Here is a 20,637-nt window from a genome sequence, read left to right on the forward strand (position 1 = left end):
CGAAGGACCGCAGGCGGGACCGTACCTCCGCATACGCGGAGCGCTTCTGCTGGTTGGTCATGGGTTGAGGCTGGCTGGTGATCCGGCGATCCATGACCTCCGTAAGCACCAGCAGCTCGCGCCTGGTGAATGCGGAGGCTCTCATGATGGCAATGGTGTTTTTCTTAAAAATCATTTTTGATAAAGTGTGTAAAAATTTTCTGATTGGCTAATGTATTTTGGAAATTAACAGGAGCAATTTTATTGGTTAGTGTATGAGTCATGTGTTCGACAGGGCCAGAAATCTCTGGAGAGTTAGGATAGGCTTGATGCAGTGACATGCGTAAGCAAATTTAAATAAAGAAATGAACCCAGGGAAATATGCGGGATTCCACAGCAATAGTACAATTGTTTAATTGTGGTTCACATGTTTTTTGAACAATAAAAGCGAATGTTTCATCCGTACGTATTCTGCGGGTAAACACAAACACGGACAAGAGTAAAGTTTCTTGCATTGTGTTGAAAAAAACAAACAATTAAGCTAATTGATACATTGATTGGCATGATACGATTGATGGAGGTAGGCAGAATAAAGGAGCAGGTAATCGACATCTGACAAGGCCACTTCCTGTTTATACTTGTGCGTGCGTTCCTTTCAAGCCATTTCGGGGATGTACGCTCGCTATTTTGTACGCTCGTTAGTTAGAGGAGGGGTCGTCAGAGTTTTGGGAGGAATTTTAGATGCGAACGAAAATACGAGCGAGCCATTGAATTTAAATATTTTTGTACGTACGCCTAACGTACGTGCGCCCGCTTGCGAGTGTGTCTGAATGAGGGCCTATATACGTTAAGTTACTGTCCATTTCATAATGGAGCCTCTGCATCTGACTACCAGGGTCCCTGGAATGGCACCCTGCGGCCAGTAGTGAAGCCTCCTGTGACTTCAGGGGTTCGGGGGCAGGGCCAGCACAGGGCGCCGGTGAGCACTCCTCTGGAGCTGGTACTACAAAACTAACTGTTGAAACTAAAATAAAATTTTGAACTTATTTTGAATATAATTTTGAACTTATTTGTATTAAATCAATTTCTAATTCTCAAGGAGTAGAGCAGGGAGGATGGCTTGTTACAGATCTGATGGGCATGCTTCAGAGTGATCCTGGCATTTGGGTTATAGTTCAAAGCTATCCAAGTTAATATATTACATATTTATTGTACTGCGTATCACAGAATTCAGCAACTTGTATACTGCTATAAGTACAATCTGTGTGAATACACTACTGTATGTGAACAGTTTTAACATTTTTATTTAAAAAAAAAATCCACATACCTCCTATGTTCTTCTTGTTGTGACTGTCGTCTTGTGTCTTCTTTCTGTTCTAGCAACTCACTCTAGAAAGAAATAATAATTATTAAGGTTAAGATCAAAGCTCAAACAAAAGTTCCTCCATCCACGTTTAGTGAGTGCTATGCCTGGACAATACTGAGGTAGTACATACAATACATTCTTTTAGAAAATGCTTTTGTATTTAAACATTAAAGTCACAGATACTATACCATCCAGTACACATCATCATCAACAATTAGGGAAAGGGAAAGCAGGGTAGTGCTGTAAGAAGTTATTTTACCAATTACCTACAAAAAAAATATCCTTTTCCCTTATATACAAGTGTGCGTCTAATTGTGCAAGGAGTGGTACGGGCACTCTGGACCTCATTCAGAGTCGGTTGTTGCAGCCGCTCGGTCGTACGCCACCATGTTCGCTAAACTGCGCATGCGTAAAAGTTGGAATGCGCGTGCGCAAACTAGCTTTACGATCAGAAATTTATCTCTCCTTGAACACAGCCAGGTCGTTAGTTTGAGTGACAGGATGAGGCGTTTGTGGGTGGTAACAGGGGAAGGTGCTTGTGAACGGGGGAGTGGACATCTGAACGCAGGCGTGCCTGACTATGCAAAGGGCGTTTTAAGGGAGTGCATAATTAACTAAGTAGTATCAAGGCACATGTGACATGGGTGGTTTTTACACAGACTTGATCGTAGTGCGTAAGAGAGGGTATGGTCAACCTTAAGCTCTACGACCAGCTCCGATGGTTCTCGATGTGTGTAGGGCGCCAGCCAGCAGAGGGCGCTTTGATTCGCGCACCCTGCCGCCACACTCCTTCTTCCCCCTTCCTCCCGGCCGCAGGAGGGAGGCTTCATTTGCCGGGCGCCCGATGAGATTTTACCAATGGGCGCCCGGCTCCCCGCAGTGGCAGCCGGAGCTCACTCCTGAGCTCCGGCTTCCGACTCCCCCCACGGGCACTATGGGAGAGACGTCATGACGTCTTTCACATAGGTCCGAGGAGCGGCGGGCGGCAGCGGACGCAGGATCGGGGCTTAAGGTAAGTATTCTGGGGTTTTTTTTGTGTGTGTGCGCGGTACACTTAGAGGGGGCTTAGTACTGGGGGCACTTTTACAGGGAGCATTACTACTGGGGGAAATTTTACAGAGGCACTACTACTGGGGCATTATTACAGGGGCATTACTAATAGGGGCACTACTACTGGGGGCTAACTACTTGGGGCATTATTACTGGGGGCACTCTTACAGGGGCTTACTAAGGGGGGGCACTTTTACAGGGGGCATTATTACTGGGGAAATCTTACAGGGGCACTACTACTGGGGGCTAACTACTTGGGGCATTATTACAGGGGCGTTACTACTGGGGGGCACTATTACAGGGGGCATTACTACTGGGGGCAATTTTACAGGGGCCTTACTACTGGGGAAATTTTACAGGGGCACTACAACTGGGGGATAACTACTTGGGGCATTATTACAGGTACACTACTACTGGGGGCACTATTACATGGGCTTACTACAGGGGGCATTACTACTGGGGGCACTCATACATTGAGTATTATTTTTGGGGGCACTATTACAGGGGCACTACTACTGGGGGCACTACTGCAGAGGGCACTACTACAGGGGGCATTACTACTAGGGCCACTACTAATGGGAGCATTGCAGAAGGGGCAACACTACTGGAGGCACTGCAGAAGGGGTACCACTGCAGTGGCCATTATGTGTAAGTGCCACTACAGTTGTAGGCATTGTATTAGGGGCACTACTACTGTGGGCATTGTATTAGGGTCACTACTACTGTGGGCATTGTATTAGGGGCACTACTATTGTGGGCATTGTATTAGGGTCACTACTACTGTGGGCATTGTATTAGGGGCACTACTACTGTGGGCATTGTATTAGGGGCACTAATGTTGGCATTGTGTAAAAGGGGCACTATGGTATGTCAGAACATAAATAAGGGACATTACTGTGTGGTGTAATGTTAATTGGGCACTATGTGCTGCGTAATGTGAATAAGATTGTGCTACTGTGTGATGTAGTTTGAATTGGGAATACTATTGTGTGACCACGCCCCTTTCTTTTGAGACCTTTCTGTGATGTTCTGGGTTGTTTGTGGACCCGGGGTGGTAGCAGGAGTGATCACAGAAGCAGATTTTAAAAATAAAACTAGAATTTTTAATAAGTGCTTGAGTAGACAGATAATGGCAGTAAATAAAAGTCCAGGAATAAATAATGTGCAGAAGAGTTCTGTGGTGGGAGTAAAAGGGTTAATGTCCAAGTAGAAACAATTAAAGCTGTCCAGGTGTGCAGGTAGTGAAACTGAAAATAATCAAGCCAGGTTTGCAGGTAGTGAGCTGAAAATAAACAAGCCAGGTATACAAGTAGTGAACTGAAGCGCAGGATGTCAGCAGGCTCAGGCACTCAGGTATGGGCAAGGGTGATGGAGAAAGCGGGGTAGTCCAGTGGGAGCTAGGAGCTGACAGGCAGACTGGCAGATAGCGAATGCACAGGAACAGGAAAGCACAGAGAACTCCCTCTCAGCTAGGCTGAGATACACGTTGCACTGGCAAAGAATGAAGGCACTGACCCTTCCTAAATACCCCATGCCGTGCTGTTACTGGCCGGAGGGAACATGTGACTCACCAGGATTGGCCAGCCGCATCACATGACCAGAAGGCAAGATGGCGGCGTCCATGCCAAACGGAACGGAGACACCACCAGGCCTCACCAGCGCAGAGTGACAACAGGGCCGCACAACAACGCGCGCAGCCAAAGCCCCCCGCCAGACACCAGCTCCGCCACCAGACAGCCCGCGCCACAACGACCTCACAGGTAACACCCGCCTAGCACCATGCTGAAATACCCTGGCCGTGACAGTACCCCCCCCTTTTGGGGTGGCCTCAGGACACTCACCAGGCTTCTCCGGATGGGCAGAATGGAATCTCCTGATGAGCGTGGGAGCGTGGACATCACGAGCATCGGTCCAGCAACGTTCCTCTGGACCGTAACCTTCCCAGTCCAACAAATACTGAAGATGACCTCTGCGCAGACGAGAGTCCAAGATCTGGGCGACTTCAAACTCAACTCCTCTCTCCGTCTGGACTCGAGGAGAAGCAGGTAGAGCATTATGGAACTTATTCAGGACTAGGGGCTTTAATAAGGAAACATGGAAGGAATTGGGAATTTTTAGGTATGGGGGTAACTTTAAACGGTAGGCCACTGGATTAATGACTTCTGTTATGGTTAAGGAACCGATGAAGCGGGGTGCGAATTTCATAGACGGAACTCTTAGACGAAGGTTCCGAGTAGACAACCAGACCTGGTTTCCTACTTGCATGCGTGGGACTATTCTACGCTTCTTATCGGCCTGGGTCTTATAGCGAGAGGATGCCTTCAACAAATCAGACCGTACTTGAGTCCAGATGGCAGCAAAATTCCGCACCGTGTCCTCCACGGCCGGAACATCGAAAACAGGCAGGCTTCGGAATTCGGGAACACGAGGATGAAGGCCATATACAACCTGAAATGGTGTTTGGTTAGTTGACGAGTGGTAGGAAGCATTATGTGCAAACTCAGCCCACGGCAGCAAGGCAGCCCAATTGTCCTGGGAAGATGACATAAAAATTCTTAAGAAAGTCTCTAGATCTTGATTAACTCTCTCGGTGGAGCCGTTGCTTTGCGGATGGTAGGCCGTGGAAAAGTTTAACTTCACTTGAAGAACAGAACACAAAGCCCTCCAGAATTTTGCAGTAAACTGCACACCACGGTCAGAGACAATTTCAGCAGGAAGGCCATGTAGACGAAATATGTGTTGGACAAACAACTGTGCCAGGTCAGGGGCAGAAGGTAACTTCTTCAACGGTATATAGTGGACCATCTTAGAAAATCGGTCTATTACAACCAAGATAGTGTTGAAACCTTGAGAGACTGGCAGGTCTGTGACGAAATCCATGGAGAGATGCGTCCATGGACGTGATGGGGTAGGTAATGGAAGCAATTCCCCAGCTGGAGCTTGTCGTGATGATTTATGCTGGGCACAGGAGGAGCAGGAAGAGATAAACTCCATTACATCTGCCTTCATAGAAGGCCACCAATAGTGTCTTTTCAGGAACTCCAAGGTCTTCCGAGTGCCTGAGTGCCCTGCGAAGCGAGAGGAATGTGCCCAAGTGAGAAGCTGCTTCCTTAATTCCGGGGCCACAAATGATTTTCCCGAAGGAGGCTGAAGTTGTAATGCGGCAAAAACTCTTGATTCCAAGACAGGGGTATTGCTTTGATTTTCAGATTGATCATCACAGAGGAGAGATCTCGATAGGGCATCAGCCTTCTGATTAAGTGCTCCAGACCGGAAGGTCAGGGTGAACTGAAACCTGGCAAAGAATATTGCCCAGCGGGCCAAACGAGGACTCACACATTGGAGGTTTTTGAGAAATAGGAGATTTCTATGGTCCGTAAATACAGTAAATGGAAACTTTGCGCCTTCTAGCAAATATCTCCATTCCTTCAACGCCAACTTTACAGCTAGTAGTTCTTGCTCACCAATGGCGTAGTTCCTTTCGGCAGGAGAGAATTTTTTAGAAAAGAACCCACACGGATGGTTGTCCTCATAACGTTGAGACAAGACTGCTCCCACAGCTTTAGATGATGCGTCTACTTCCAACAAAAAAGGCCTGTCCAGATCGGGTTGTCGAAGAACTGGCGCTGAGATAAAGGCCTGTTTTAGAAGATGAAAGGCAGACTCTGCCTCAGGTGACCATTGGGCAGGATTAGCACCTTTGCGGGTCAAGGCTGTAATGGGAGCCAGCAGTGTAGAAAATCCCTTAATGAAGCGTCTAGAATAATTTGCGAAGCCCAACAATCTCTGGATGGCCTTCAGTGTCTGAGGTCGGGTCCAATCCAGAATTGCCTGTACCTTCTTGGGGTCCTTTTCTAAACTGGAGCCAGATATTACATAGCCGAGAAAAGGTACACTGGGCACTCCAAAGATGCACTTCTCCAGTTTGCAGTAAAGGTGGTTTTCTCTCAAATGGGTCAGAACTTCTTTAACATGTTCTTGATGTTTAGCCACAGAGGGTGAAAAAATCAGTATGTCATCCAGATAGACAACAACAGAAACATATAACAGATCCCGGAAAATCTCATTAACGAAACTTTGAAAGACAGCAGGGGCGTTACACAATCCAAAAGGCATTACTAAATACTCGAAATGTCCATCTCTGGTATTAAAAGCGGTCTTCCATTCATCGCCAGCTCGGATACGAATGAGGTTGTAAGCCCCTCTTAGATCTAATTTCGAAAAAATTACAGAGCCCTTGACTCTATCAAACAACTCAGTAATCAGGGGAAGAGGGTATCGATTCTTTACAGTAATGTCATTAAGGCCTCGATAATCGATACATGGTCTTAGACCACCGTCCTTCTTGCCAACGAAGAAAAACCCAGCTCCGGCAGGTGAAGTAGAGGGGCGAATGAACCCCTTTGCCAGGTTGTCCCGGATGTATTCGGTCATGGCTTGAGTCTCAGGCAAGGACAGCGGATAGGTACGACCACGAGGTGGTATCTTATTAGGTATCAATTCAATTGGACAGTCCCATTCCCTATGAGGGGGTAAGATATTTGCTTGTTGTTCAGAGAAAACATCGGCGAACATCTGATATTCCTTGGGAATGGCAGAAGAAACTAATGGAACTGTCTTTCTCACAGGTCGAATTTTTGGAAGACAGGATTTCTGACAGTCCATACCCCATGACAGAATCTGCATAGAACTCCAGTCAATCCTGGGATTATGTTGACGTAACCAGGGTAGACCAAGAACAATTTCTTGAGAGGCCTCTGATATCACCAGGAATTTTAAGGACTCAGAATGAAGTGCCCCAATTCGGACCAATACTGGTTGAGTCTCTTTGGTGACTATCCCGTTAGTTAGAGGGCGTCCGTCTATAGAGGTCAGAGAGATGGCATGGTTGAGAGACAAACAAGGAATCTGAAATTTATCTATGAAACTAGACGTTATGAAATTTCCGGCTGCTCCCGAGTCGAGTAGAGCAGTAGCAAAGACAGGTTTGGGTTTAAGATCCAAGGCTAGGGTAATCGTGAAATCTTTAATCTTTGGAGACGGGTTCATAACTCCTAACTTGATGTCTCCAGGGTCAGTTAGGATTTGGCATTTCCCGGTTTACGGGGGCAGGAGATCAGCAGGTGACCGGGCTCTCCGCAGTACAGACAGAGGTTCTTTTGCATTCTTCTCTGACGTTCTTCTTTAGAGAGGTGTGTATGATTCACCTGCATAGGCTCCTCTTCAGTAGGGGAAGGAATGGGACAGGTAGAAATGGAGGGGGTAAATGACCTTTGCCGGTCAGTTCTGTTTTTTTCAGCCTGACGTTCCCTGAAGCGTAGGTCAACTTTGATACACAACGAAATCATGTCGTTCAGATTAGTAGGAAGCTCTCGAGTGACTAGATCATCCTTTAGTTGGTCTGACAACCCATGCCAGAAGGTCGAGGTGAGGGCTTCCTCATTCCATTTGAGCTCTGATGCTAAAATTTGAAATTGCACGGCATATTGACTGACAGGACGGACCCCTTGTCTCAGTGTCATGATGTTTGATGATGCTGATACAGTACGCCCAGGTTCATCGAAAATCCTCCTGAAGGATGACACAAAGCCTGCGTAATTATCCAGCAGCGGATCTGAGCACTCCCAGAGTGGGGAAGCCCATTCCAAGGCCTGGCCGGATAACAGAGAGACTATATAAGCCACTTTAGTTCCTGCAGTTAGATAGTTGTCAGGCTGCAGGGTAAAATGTATGTCACACTGATTTAGGAATCCTCGGCAGAGTTTAGGGTTGCCATCAAATTTACTTGGTAAAGGAAGATGTAAGCGGGGAGATGATCTGCCTCCTGTATTCCCAGACGCTAAAGCGGATGTAGATGCTGGTACTCCAGGGGTAGAAAAGGAAGTTTGCAAACTATCCTGTCGCTTGGACATCTCTTGCAGAAATTGAGCCATCTGATGCTGCATGTTTTCCAGATTTTCCAAACGACCAGAAATGCACCTGAACAAATCCACTCCTGACTCCTGATCCGTGGCCGGCTCCATGGGGCCAGTGCAAACTGTGATGTTCTGGGTTGTTTGTGGACCCGGGGTGGTAGCAGGAGTGATCACAGAAGCAGATTTAAAAATAAAACTAGAATTTTTAATAAGTGCTTGAGTAGACAGATAATGGCAGTAAATAAAAGTCCAGGAATAAATAATGTGCAGAAGAGTTCTGTGGTGGGAGTACAAGGGTTAATGTCCAAGTAGAAACAATTAAAGCTGTCCAGGTTTGCAGGTAGTGAGCTGAAAATAAACAAGCCAGGTATACAAGTAGTGAACTGAAGCGCAGGATGTCAGCAGGCTCAGGCACTCAGGTATGGGCAAGGGTGATGGAGAAAGCGGGGTAGTCCAGTGGGAGCTAGGAGCTGACAGGCAGACTGGCAGACAGCGAATGCACAGGAACAGGAAAGCACAGAGAACTCCCTCTCAGCTAGGCTGAGATACACGTTGCACTGGCAAAGAAGGAAGGCACTGACCCTTCCTAAATACCCCATGCCGTGCTGTTACTGGCCGGAGGGAACATGTGACTCACCAGGATTGGCCAGCCGCATCACATGGCCAGAAGGCAAGATGGCGGCGTCCATGCCAAACGGAACGGAGACACCACCAGGCCTCACCAGCGCAGAGTGACAACAGGGCCGCACAACAACGCGCGCAGCCAAAGCCCCCCGCTAGACACCAGCTCCGCCACCAGACAGCCCGCGCCACAACGACCTCACAGGTAACACCAGCCTAGCGCCATGCTGAAATACCCTGGCCGTGACACTTTCCTTTAGCATGCCTCCCAACCATCCCTATTTTGGAGACAAAGGCCCTCATTCAGACCCACTCGCAAGCGGGCGCACGTACGTTAGGCGTACGTACAAAAATATTTAAATGCAATGGCTCGCTCGCATTTTCGTTCGCATCTAAAATTCCTCCCAAAACTCTGACGACCCCTCCTCTAACTAACGAGCGTACGAAATAGCGAGCGTACATCCCCGAAATGGCTTGAAAGGAACGCACGCACAAGTATAAACAGGAAGTGGCCTTGTCAGATGTCGATTACCTGCTCCTTTATTCTGCCTACCTCCATCAATCGTATCATGCCAATCAATGTATCAATTAGCTTAATTGTTTGTTTTTTTCAACACAATGCAAGAAACTTTACTCTTGTCCGTGTTTGTGTTTACCCGCAGAATACGTACGGATGAAACATTCGCTTTTATTGTTCAAAAAACATGTGAACCACAATTAAACAATTGCACTATTGCTGTGGATCCCCGCATATTTCCCTGGGTTCATTTCTTTATTTAAATTTGCTTACGCATGTCACTGCATCAAGCCTATCCTAACTCTCCAGAGATTTCTGGCCCTGTCGAACACATGACTCATACACTAACCAATAAAATTGCTCCTGTTAATTTCCAAAATACATTAGCCAATCAGAAAATTTTTACACACTTTATCAAAAATGATTTTTAAGAAAAACACCATTGCCATCATGAGAGCCTCCGCATTCACCAGGCGCGAGCTGCTGGTGCTTACGGAGGTCATGGATCGCCGGATCACCAGCCAGCCTCAACCCATGACCAACCAGCAGAAGCGCTCCGCGTATGCGGAGGTACGGTCCCGCCTGCGGTCCTTCGGCTCACGCCGCAACATCGGGCAGCTGGAGCGCAGGTGGTCCGACCTGCAACGGCGAACGCCCCGCTTGCTGGCATGCTTTCGCATGCAGATCCTGGCAAGTAAGTGTTATGTATTGTGGTTTTAATGTTTGTGTTTGTGGGGCAAACTGCGTGTGCATGTTTTCCTGTCTGTTCTATTTATTATTTGTACTCATATCTGCGTGTGCATGTTTTCCTGTCTGTTCTATTTATTATTTGTACTCATATCTGCGTGTGCATGTTTTCCTGTCTGTTCTATTTATTATTTGTACTCATATCTGCGTGTGCATGTTTTCCTGTCTGTTCTATTTATTATTTGTACTCATATCTGCGTGTGCATGTTTTCCTGTCTGTTCTATTTATTATTTGTACTCATATCTGCGTGTGCATGTTTTCCTGTCTGTTCTATTTATTATTTGTACTCATATCTGCGTGTGCATGTTTTCCTGTCTGTTCTATTTATTATTTGTACTCATATCTGCGTGTGCATGTTTTCCTGTCTGTTCTATTTATTATTTGTACTCATATCTGCGTGTGCATGTTTTCCTGTCTGTTCTATTTATTATTTGTACTCATATCTGCGTGTGCATGTTTTCCTGTCTGTTCTATTTATTATTTGTACTCATATCTGCGTGTGCATGTTTTCCTGTCTGTTCTATTTATTATTTGTACTCATATCTGCGTGTGCATGTTTCCCCTCTATTTCTGATTTATTAATTCTACTGCTATTTGTTTTTTTTTGTTTGTTTTTTTTAGTTTGGTTGCCCGGATTTGTCCATAAACTAAACGCAATTTCTTTGACATATTTTAGGGGGACAGCCAAGACTCCGCCGTCACCGTCCGTCCAGACGGCGTTCCCGCCCACTATCCCCAACCCCCAGCCAACACTCCACCCCAAATCTTTCCCCTATTCCCCACTCCTCCCCATCCTTCCCAGACCCTCTCCCGGAAATGTCGGGCCTCCTTCCCCTCCGTCCCACTTCCCCCTCTCCTCCACCCACCCCTCTTCCAATTACCCCCTCCCCGGAGTCCATCATAACTCCGCCCCATTCTTTGGGTAATGACGGATCCTCCTCCGAGGATCATGGAGGTTTGCCCGGAGCTCCCGTTGTGTCTCCCGGTATGTTTTTTTTTTTTTTTTTTTAAAGCACAAACTGTTTGTATGTAATCATGCGTCGTGCCTTTCTTCGTGTTTTTGTGGCTTGACTTTTGTTGATTGTGAAGGTTTGCCTTTACCTCTTCCTGGTGATTTAAACATACACATATCATACCTGTGGGAATTTGTACCTAGGCCTTGTATTTTTGCCAGCCCACCCTTTTTATTTTTGTTTTTGGGTTTAGGAGTGATTTGGTTGTTTTTTTTTTTTGTCTGTGGATTCCCTATTGTTGTATTAACCCACACACTTTTCTCACCCACAGAGGAACAGAGGCGTCGGCAAGAGGTGGCGGATGTTGTGGGGCAGATGCGCCAACATGTTATTGGCATTCTCGTGGCCCTCGACCGGCTGTCTGGCCTCCTTCGGCATTAGTTTTTTTATTTTTGTTCTATTTTCCAATTAAATTTATTAAGACAAATATACGTTGTGGCTCATTTTTAAAAACCAAAACCAAGATAGTTTAGCCTGACATAAGTAGACTGTTCCTGCAAGGATTTCCCTTTTTTAAAAGTTAGATTGTGTTTTGTCTTTGTATGTCAAACAGACACAAGAAACACATAACAGTAACAATGTCATTTCCCTTTTTGGGTGTAGTGTCAATTACATATTTCTACATTTTCCAGGTTCCTACTTGGTGCGCAAGCTGCTTAGGCCAATCTTACAAATCCCAAGGTTGGGCCAGGCTTCCTTTTGGTGTGGATTGGGAAGCTGAAAACATATTTCAGTTTAGCTCAACTGGCGTCAGTACTGGTTTACCCCTTAGTCAAATGTAACTTGTGTTAACCTGGTTACACTTGCTGTTAACGTTCCAAAAAAGGAAGACCATTTCACTCTTCAAACATTTATTCACAACATAACAGAGAAAACAAAGTGGTCACTCCCAAAAAAAATACACAGTGATAAATTCAAATACAACACATACCAAGAAATAATTAAATAAAAACACAAAATCAAGAACTGGTTGACGAAGGACCATGCCAACATGATTCCACAAACATGGCGTTGCGATATGGGTTCCAGAATATATGCCCAAAAGGACCAGATCCAGGTTTGGTAAGGGTAGCAGGAAGTAGTGAGCGTTGGAGTGCCAAAGATTATGTGAACAAACAGAAGATGGTGAGAAAAATAAAAATAAATTAGATGTTCGCCAAAAAACACAAACACATTAGGTGTAAACACTGGAGTTTTGTTCAAACTTACCTAAAAAATCTGGCCACCACATCATCGCGTATGGCCCCCCCACATACTGACCTTCGACCAACCTCGGGGGGGCCATCCTCAGGTAAGGCATCCTCTGGCTGCATTGGGACACCACTCCTTATGGCAATGTTGTGAAATATCCCACACAGGACCACAATTTTCGACACCATATCCGGCACATACATGAGCTCGCCACCAGAGCGGTGGAGGCATCTGAATCGGCCTTTTAAAAGGCCGATACAGCGCTCCACCACTTGCCTGGTGGCTGTAAGTGCGGAATTATACGCACTTTGTGGCCCTGGTGTGGGAGCCAAATAAGGAGTGAGCAGCCAGGACATGCAAGGGTATCCACTGTCTCCTGTGAACAAAAATAGACCACATCAGGAACACTGTGTATCAAGCTTAACATTGTTATGTACTAAAGGTCTCCACTTACCCAGAAGCCACGCATCACCAGCTTGTAGGTTGGTTAATTTCTGCCATATCCCTGATTGCCGGATGACGAAGGAGTCATGAGCACTTCCGGGTAATTTAGCATTCAGGGACAGGATCTGGAGGGAGGCATCACATACCACCATTACATTCAGGGAGTGATAGTGTTTCCTGTTTCTAAATATTGCCTCCAGCCGTGCTGGAGGCTGAAGTGGTATGTGAGTACCATCCACAACCCCTATGATGTGTGGGAAGCCAGCTATTTGGTAAAAATTGGCCTTGGCCACACTAAGGGCACCCATATCCAAAGGCATTTTAATAAAATGATGGAGGTGCTTGAAAAGTGCCTCCATCACTGCCCTCAGGATCCGGGAAAAGGAGGATTGGGAGATGCCCGCCACTATTCCATCCGTTGTTTGAAACGATCCTGAGGCACAGAAATGTAACACCGCCATAAATTGCGTCAGTGGTGGTATTGCTGTTGGACTGTCAATTTGCCGCTCAAGATCACTTTCTATTAATGAGAGAGTGTCTATGATGATTTTGGGAGGTAGACGGTAGCGTCTTAAAACCTCATCATCGGGCATTCCAAAAAGGGTGACACGTGTTCGAAATATCTGGGGCCTTGCATGCCTACGATGCCTGCGCCTGGGACGAGTTTGAGGTTGGTCGTCTTCCGGGAGCAGGGCCAGAACAATTCGCCCCAGATCTACCTGAAATTCAAAGTTTACAATGTAAGGCTTTTGACCCACCCCAAAAGTAAGAAAAAACAACTTAGCTTTCTGATACCATCCATAGCTGCTTACATGCCGGGGTATTGTCATGATACGTATAAACTGTAAAAAAGCCAACAATGAGACTTCAAAAATTTAGAGGGTGTTTTTTTTAAATTCAAATTGTTGCAAGCCAACACAGAAAATAGCGGAAACACACATTTGGCCATCGATGAAAACGACATTGCACACCGTACGTCAAATAGGCTTCAAATGGACCCAAAAAATGGAAAAGGGAAAAGCAAAACTGGATTACATGATGAATAAGCCGCCAAAAATGTGTAAATAATTTCGCAAATGCAAGTCACTACACCAACAGTCAAAAATGCGGTAATAAATTCGCAAATGCAAGTCACTACACCAACAGTCAAAAATGCGGTAATTAATTCGCAAATGCAAGTCACTACACCAACAGTCAAAAATGCGGTAATTAATTCGCAAATGCAAGTCACTACAACAACAGTCAAAAATGCGGTAATTAATTCGCAAATGCAAGTCACTACACCAACAGTCAAAAATGCGGTAATTAATTCGCAAATGCAAGTCACTACACCAACAGTCAAAAATGCGGTAATTAATTCGCAAATGCAAGTCACTACACCAACAGTCAAAAATGCGGTAATTAATTCGCAAATGCAAGTCACTACAACAACAGTCAAAAATGCGGTAATTAATTCGCAAATGCAAGTCACTACACCAACAGTCAAAAATGCGGTAATTAATTCGCAAATGCAAGTCACTACACCAACAGTCAAAAATGCGGTAATTAATTCGCAAATGCAAGTCACTACACCAACAGTCAAAAATGCGGTAATTAATTCGCAAATGCAAGTCACTACACCAACAGTCAAAAATGCGGTAATTAATTCGCAAATGCAAGTCACTACACCAACAGTCAAAACTGCGTAAATAATTTCGCAAATGCAAGTCACTACACCAACAGTCAAAAATGCGGTAATTAATTCGCAAATGCAAGACAAAAAATGGACTTACCCAACTCGAATATATAAGATTTCCCAAAAAAACTTCTTTGGGTCCGAAAACAAAAAAAAACTAAAAAAGATGAAATGAGTGTTAAAAAAATTAACTAACCACAAAACAGAAGAAGACACCAATTGGCCACAAATTTGACTGCACAAAACTTACCAAATCAGGAAAGGATGTGGAAAAAAGGAAAAAAATGCGAACGGAAAAACAAAAGAACTGTAGCAAAAACAAACAAAAAACCAACTCTGCCAAATCCTCCAACCGCAAACAACCAAATCCAAACAACTTAACCGACAACACTCCAACAACCCCACCTCGACTCCACACACACCAAGCCATAAATAGTGTTTATTTTCCCGCACAAATTAAGGATGAATCATAGGGACGCACAATCAATGATGCGGCCGCAAACAAAGGACGCATGTATAAATACGTCACGAAATCACATTGAATTTCTGGTTTTTTTCATTCTGGAAGCAGAAACATGGCTTCAGACCAGGGAAACAATGGCCAAAAATCCGGCGGTAAGGCCTTCATGCATTTTGTCTCCATGATTATTTTCAAACAAATATATTGGTCAAGTTGTGAAGTGGCTAAATCGGAATATTTACCCAAATAGGTGAGGAGGATGACATGGAAGAGACTGCTGGCCCCAGTCAACCCGCCAAAGCTGCCAAAAAAAAAAGGCAGCCACATTTCACAAGCAAGGAGATGGAGGTTTTGATCCAGAAGTGCATTGACATCCTGCCCCAGGCAGCCATGAACCAAAGCCAGAAGTGGAGAATGTGGGAGGAGGTCGCCGTTGCTGTCAATAGGGTGGGTGATTATGTCCGTCTAGCCCGGGATGTCAAACGGCGGTAAGTAAACACTTTCCCATCCTATAAACAAACCCCATTGTAAAAAAAAGGATAATGGTTCCAAATTCATTCCACAGATGGGCAGACTTCAAATATCGTCTCAAACAAAAACTTGCCGACAGGGCTAGGCATGCAAGGGGGACAGGTGGGGGTCCCACCCCTGTGTCATTGGAGTTGACAGACTTAGAAGAGATGGCACAGGGGTGTGTGCAGGCTGTGGAGGTGTTTGGCGTGTCCAACATGGATACGGACATGCCAGACTTTGCGGCTCCTCATGTTGGCCAAGGTAAGTCTTGTGATGTCACCAACTCTGAAATGCTATTGTGCCAATATGTAGATTCTAATGTGAGTCTTTTCTCCAATTTCCTAACAGAGACAGAGGCGGATGAGTCTGCTCCAGAGGGGAGCCTTGGCCGCAGAATTTCTGCTGGCTCTGCAGGGGAGGAACCAGTACATCCGGCTGAGGACCCTGCAGAAGCCAGTCCAGGGCGTGCCCCCTCGCAGGCAGTGGGCCTCCTCACAGAACTCAATTTTAAATCGGATTGCCATACGGAGATTCTGCAGAGGATGGACGCCAGTCTGATACGGGTGGCTGAGGCCCTGGAGCAAAATGCTGCGGCCAACGTGACCATTGTTCAGGCCCTGGCGGAAAATACCAGGGCCAACATCCGCATCGCCGATGCCCTGGAGCAGCTCGTTCGCCAGCACATGGTGGAGCCGACCTCCCTTCCTGCCGGAACATCCGGATCCTCCACCTCTGGCACTACATCAGCCAATCCTCCAAATGTGCCTAGCCCTGTGCCTAGTCCAGAGGCCACAACATCTGCCTCTGGACAGGCCAGCCCGATGGCATCCCGGACCCGGTCTGGCGCCCACCCTCACCCAGCCAAACGGGCAAGAAAACGGTGACAGCAATGGCGACTTTTCCCACACTCCTTCTGCGCTTGGCTCATATTCCTTTCTGGTCAAAACTTCCCTCTCCTTTCTTGTGAAATGTTTTTAAATTTTGTATTTACGCTTATGTTAGCAGTTATGGTTTTTTTTTTTTTTGATCAAATATCTTGGCCACAAAAAAAGGCAACAAAATATTAGGCCAATTTGTTTGTGTTTAAACAATAAATTAAAAACAAAAAACTGACATTGTATTGTGACATTATTGTACAAATGGGTTACATTTAATCCTGGCCCTAAAGGCAAAAACTGACCCTCTTAAAAAAAAAAAAAACGCCTCTTTAAGGAACGTTTCAAAAATCACATAGCGATGCAAATTCCACAGTAAACCAAAAAAAAGGGGAGCTAATTAAAAGATGATGACATTATTGTTACAATAGGCCATAACCAACAAATTGTGGCCAAAATAAAACCCCAAAAATGTACGCTAAAGGGACTGGAAGCATGCCCAGCCGCTCCAAGAGCACTGGGCATGTACCCAGCATGATTGGAATTACGGGGCTACGCTCGTGATTATGGCTTTTCTCATGAAACCACACTCCTTTCCTTTGTCAGGTGCACGCACTTTAGGCGTGTGCAAATTCCGCCAGGGGGCGCCAAAATGTATCTTCGCTTACCAAAAATATTAGGCTCGGGTCGGCCCTGTCAGGTGGTGTTGCTCTGGGACATACAGTAATAAGATCTATTGTTTCCTGACAGTTACAAGTCTACAGTACAGTATGTGGAACTTTTTTAGGAGTAGTGATAGGGCCGGCTCCAGGTGGGGTAGTGCCTGAGCCATTATTGTTTGGTGCCCCCAGTCTGAAAAATGGGTGTGGTCTAATTTACATAGACCACTCCTCTAGATGATGCCATTTTGGGGGCGTGCCCTTATGGCATGCCCACTGTTTCATGCTGGGGGTGACCTGCACTGAATGGAAGCTGTGTGCATGCACACGGCATCAATTCAACTTCACTGGCACGACTGTGGCAGTGCGTGTCCCCAACTGCCCGAACACCTGCAGGACACTTCGCCCCGCAGGTGGAACAGCGGGAGAGTGCCCAAAAAACTGGACTGTCCCACTGAAATTGGCACAGTTGGGAGGACTGCGCCTCTGTGGGGTGGAGTCCCTTTTTGACCGCACTGGTTTAACACCCCTAGAGCCGGCCCTTGGTAGTGCCAAATCATTATAATAACTAAGTGCCTGATGGCATATGGAGGATGTTTGATGCTGTATAAGGGGTATGTGGGGGATCTGCTGAACATATAAACGGCATGTGAGGCAGTCTGATGTGCATTTAAGAGACATATGGGTCAAAACAATAAATTATGATGGGACCCAGAAACAGTTACGTAGCTGGGTCTCTGTGAATCACATAATACTTGGTGTGATAAATGAAAGTTTATATTGTAAGTAACATGCATGCATTGCATGTGTTTATCATATGGCATCTGTACTTTAATTGATTGTTTTTGGAGAGTAAATCAAACAATCTGTAGTCTATAGATAAGTAAGTGTAAGATTGAGTTTGATTACTTGAGTAAACCTTACAGAAAACACCACATCATGGACGCGGTGAGTAATGTTCTTGACAACTGGATGTGTTGACAGATGAAATGTCAGCAATGACCACATTAGGGTTAGGCTGAGGGTGGACGGGAGGGTTAGGATTAGGCTGTGGGTGAGAGGGTTAGGATTTGGCTGCAGGGGGGAGAAGGTTAGGGTTAGGCACTAGCTGGGGCGGGCTGGGCCGGGGGGCAGGGTGCCATCTGCCCCCCCATGCCGGCACAATTTAAGTGATTCAGGGCCGCTCTGTGCAATTATATGTGTAAAGTGAAGCTGCAGCGGCTAACCAAAAATGGCTGCCCCTACAGCAGGCTTCAAAAACATGGCCGCCACCAACCAATAGAGAGCTAGGTTTTTTTCCCAGGAACCCAAGGGGCTGGAGAGTCGAAAAAGGGGGCGGGGCTTGTTGATGGAGTTTATCAGGACTCCTGCTGCTCATGCCTTCCCCAGATTAACCATTGCTGCTGCTGCTTGTAAAGGGAGAGGAATGTTCATCCTGCTGGTTCCACACTGACAGCAGGTAAGATTCAGCACTGGGCACACCATAGTACTAGGCAACACTGGCAGTGGGCACACCATAGTAATGTGCAGCACTGGGCACACCATAGTACTGGGCAGCACTAGGCACACCATAGTACTGGGCCGCACTGGGCACACCATAGTACTGGGCAGCACTGGGCACACCATAGTACTGGGCAGCACTGGGCAAACCATAGTACTGGGCAGCACTGGGCACACCATAGTACTGGGCAGCACTGGCACACCATAGTAATGTGCAGCACTGGCACGCCATAGTACTGGGCAGTACTGGGCACACCATAGCACTGGGCAGCACTGGCACACCATAGTAATGTGCAGCATTGGGCACACCATAGTACTGAGCATCACTGGCACACCATAGTACTGGGCAGCACTGGGCACATCATAGTACTGGGCAGCACTGGGCACACCATAGTACTGGGCAGCACTGGGCACACCATAGTACTGGGCAGCACTGGCACACCATAGTACTGGGCACACCATAGTACTGGACAGCACTGGGCACACCATAGTAATGTTCAGCACTGGCACACCATAGTACTGGGCAGCACTGGGCACACCATAGTACTGGGCAGCACTGGGCACACCATTGTAATGTGCAGCACTGGGCACACCATAGTACTGGGCAGCACTGGCACACCATAGTATTGGGCAGCACTGGCACACCATAGTATTGGGCAGCACTGGCACACCATAGTAATGTGCAGCACTGGGCACACCATAGCACTGGGCACACCACCATACCCCGGCTTTGGTAGGCTGTGACTCCTAGCAGCAGTGTACTAAGTTACAGACATATCCCTATGGACATATCCCTAGGCTACTTTCCCAAATGCCACAATCACAGTAACTTATGCTGGGTACACACTATGCCAACGGCCCAAATAAGCGACAAACCCACAGACCGAGCGGTCAATTTTTGTAAGCATCCACACTTATCAATGGGATGCTCAATCTGTCTGGCAGACATCACAACTGGGTGTGCATTTAAATTTACCCGCCCAGTTGTGATGTCAGTGTCAGCGTTTCCTGCCGGCCAGTGTATGAGTCGGTTGGTGGGTCTCCGTCCATACCAGCAGATGTGCACAATGTATCTGCAAGATATAGTGCATCTGTCATGCCTCACAGCAGACACGATATATCCTGTGTGTACATTCGAGAAAACAAACTATATATTAAGTTGTCGGCTTTACTATTGTCGGCTTTACTATCAATATATTGCATAGTGTGTACCCAGCATTACTGTGGTTCTGCCTTTGTGTACTGAGAGTAATCTGGGACGGGGCAGTATGTGATGATGTGGACCTTGGAGGGGCTGTCAGGTAGTTATTGTACGTACTGTGTATTGCTTCCTATATTTGATATCGATCACTAGAATAGTCTGCCAACCAGAGGTTCCCAAAGTTTGCCATTACAGTCCAAGTATTAAGGATATCCATGCTTGAGTCCAGATGGTTAAATCAAATTGACTGAGGTACTAATTAAGGCCCTGATTCAGAGCCGGACGCTCTGACCAGAGCGCTCGCTCTGAATCAGGGCCCACCTCCATAAATATGGAGCGTCCTCCTGGACGCTCGTATAGCTGTGGGTCACCACCCACAGCATATACGATTGTGCAGGATGATGGTCGCGATGGTCTTGACCATCGCGACCATCGAAACTGCGACCAGAAGCCTGCGGTTGACTTTCTCAACCGCAAGGCCAGGAGTGATTTTGGCTCTATCAGAGCCAAAATCACTCCCACTGACATCACTAGTGATGTCAGTGGGGCCGGCTTCAGACGGTAGGTGTTCCCTTGGGAACGCCTCCGTCTGGCAGGCATGCCCCCGGCACGCCCACCAAAGGGGGCGTGCTGTCAGTCAACATCGACAGCACGCCCCCTTTGATGAGACACTACGAGCGAAGGAAAGTCCTTCGCTCGTCGCGTCTCGTGCATGCGCACGACGGAGCTCCCTCCGTCGTGCGCATGCGCAGTGCAGACCATCGACCCACTTGCGAGCGGACAGCCGCTCGTGAGTGGGTCTGAATGAGGGCCTAAGTCACCTGTGCTCAAGCATGGATATCCTTAAAATGTGAACTGTAATGGCGGCTTTGGGAACCTCTGCACTAGACGATAACGTTATCGTTCAATC

At 46.6% G+C, this 20,637-nt stretch overlaps 1 protein-coding gene across 2 annotated transcripts in view; it reads right to left on the reverse strand.

Annotated features, from left to right (window-relative positions):
* EPSTI1 (epithelial stromal interaction 1) overlaps nt 1-20,637 on the reverse strand; it is a 124,318-nt gene that overhangs the window by 18,934 nt on the left and 84,747 nt on the right. Inside the window, exon 12 of one of the 2 annotated variants that reach the window (XM_088476455.1) lies at nt 1,307-1,368. The exons of the other annotated variant lie outside the window; for it this stretch is intronic. Within the exon in view, the coding sequence (XP_088332581.1) occupies nt 1,307-1,368 (62 nt within the window). The remainder of the gene's footprint in view (nt 1-1,306; nt 1,369-20,637) is intronic. 2 annotated transcript variants of the gene reach the window in all.

Source organism: Taudactylus pleione, unplaced genomic scaffold (assembly GCF_031769625.1).
Source record: "Taudactylus pleione unplaced genomic scaffold, aTauple2 ptg000005l, whole genome shotgun sequence".
Lineage (NCBI taxonomy): Eukaryota > Metazoa > Chordata > Amphibia > Anura > Myobatrachidae > Taudactylus > Taudactylus pleione.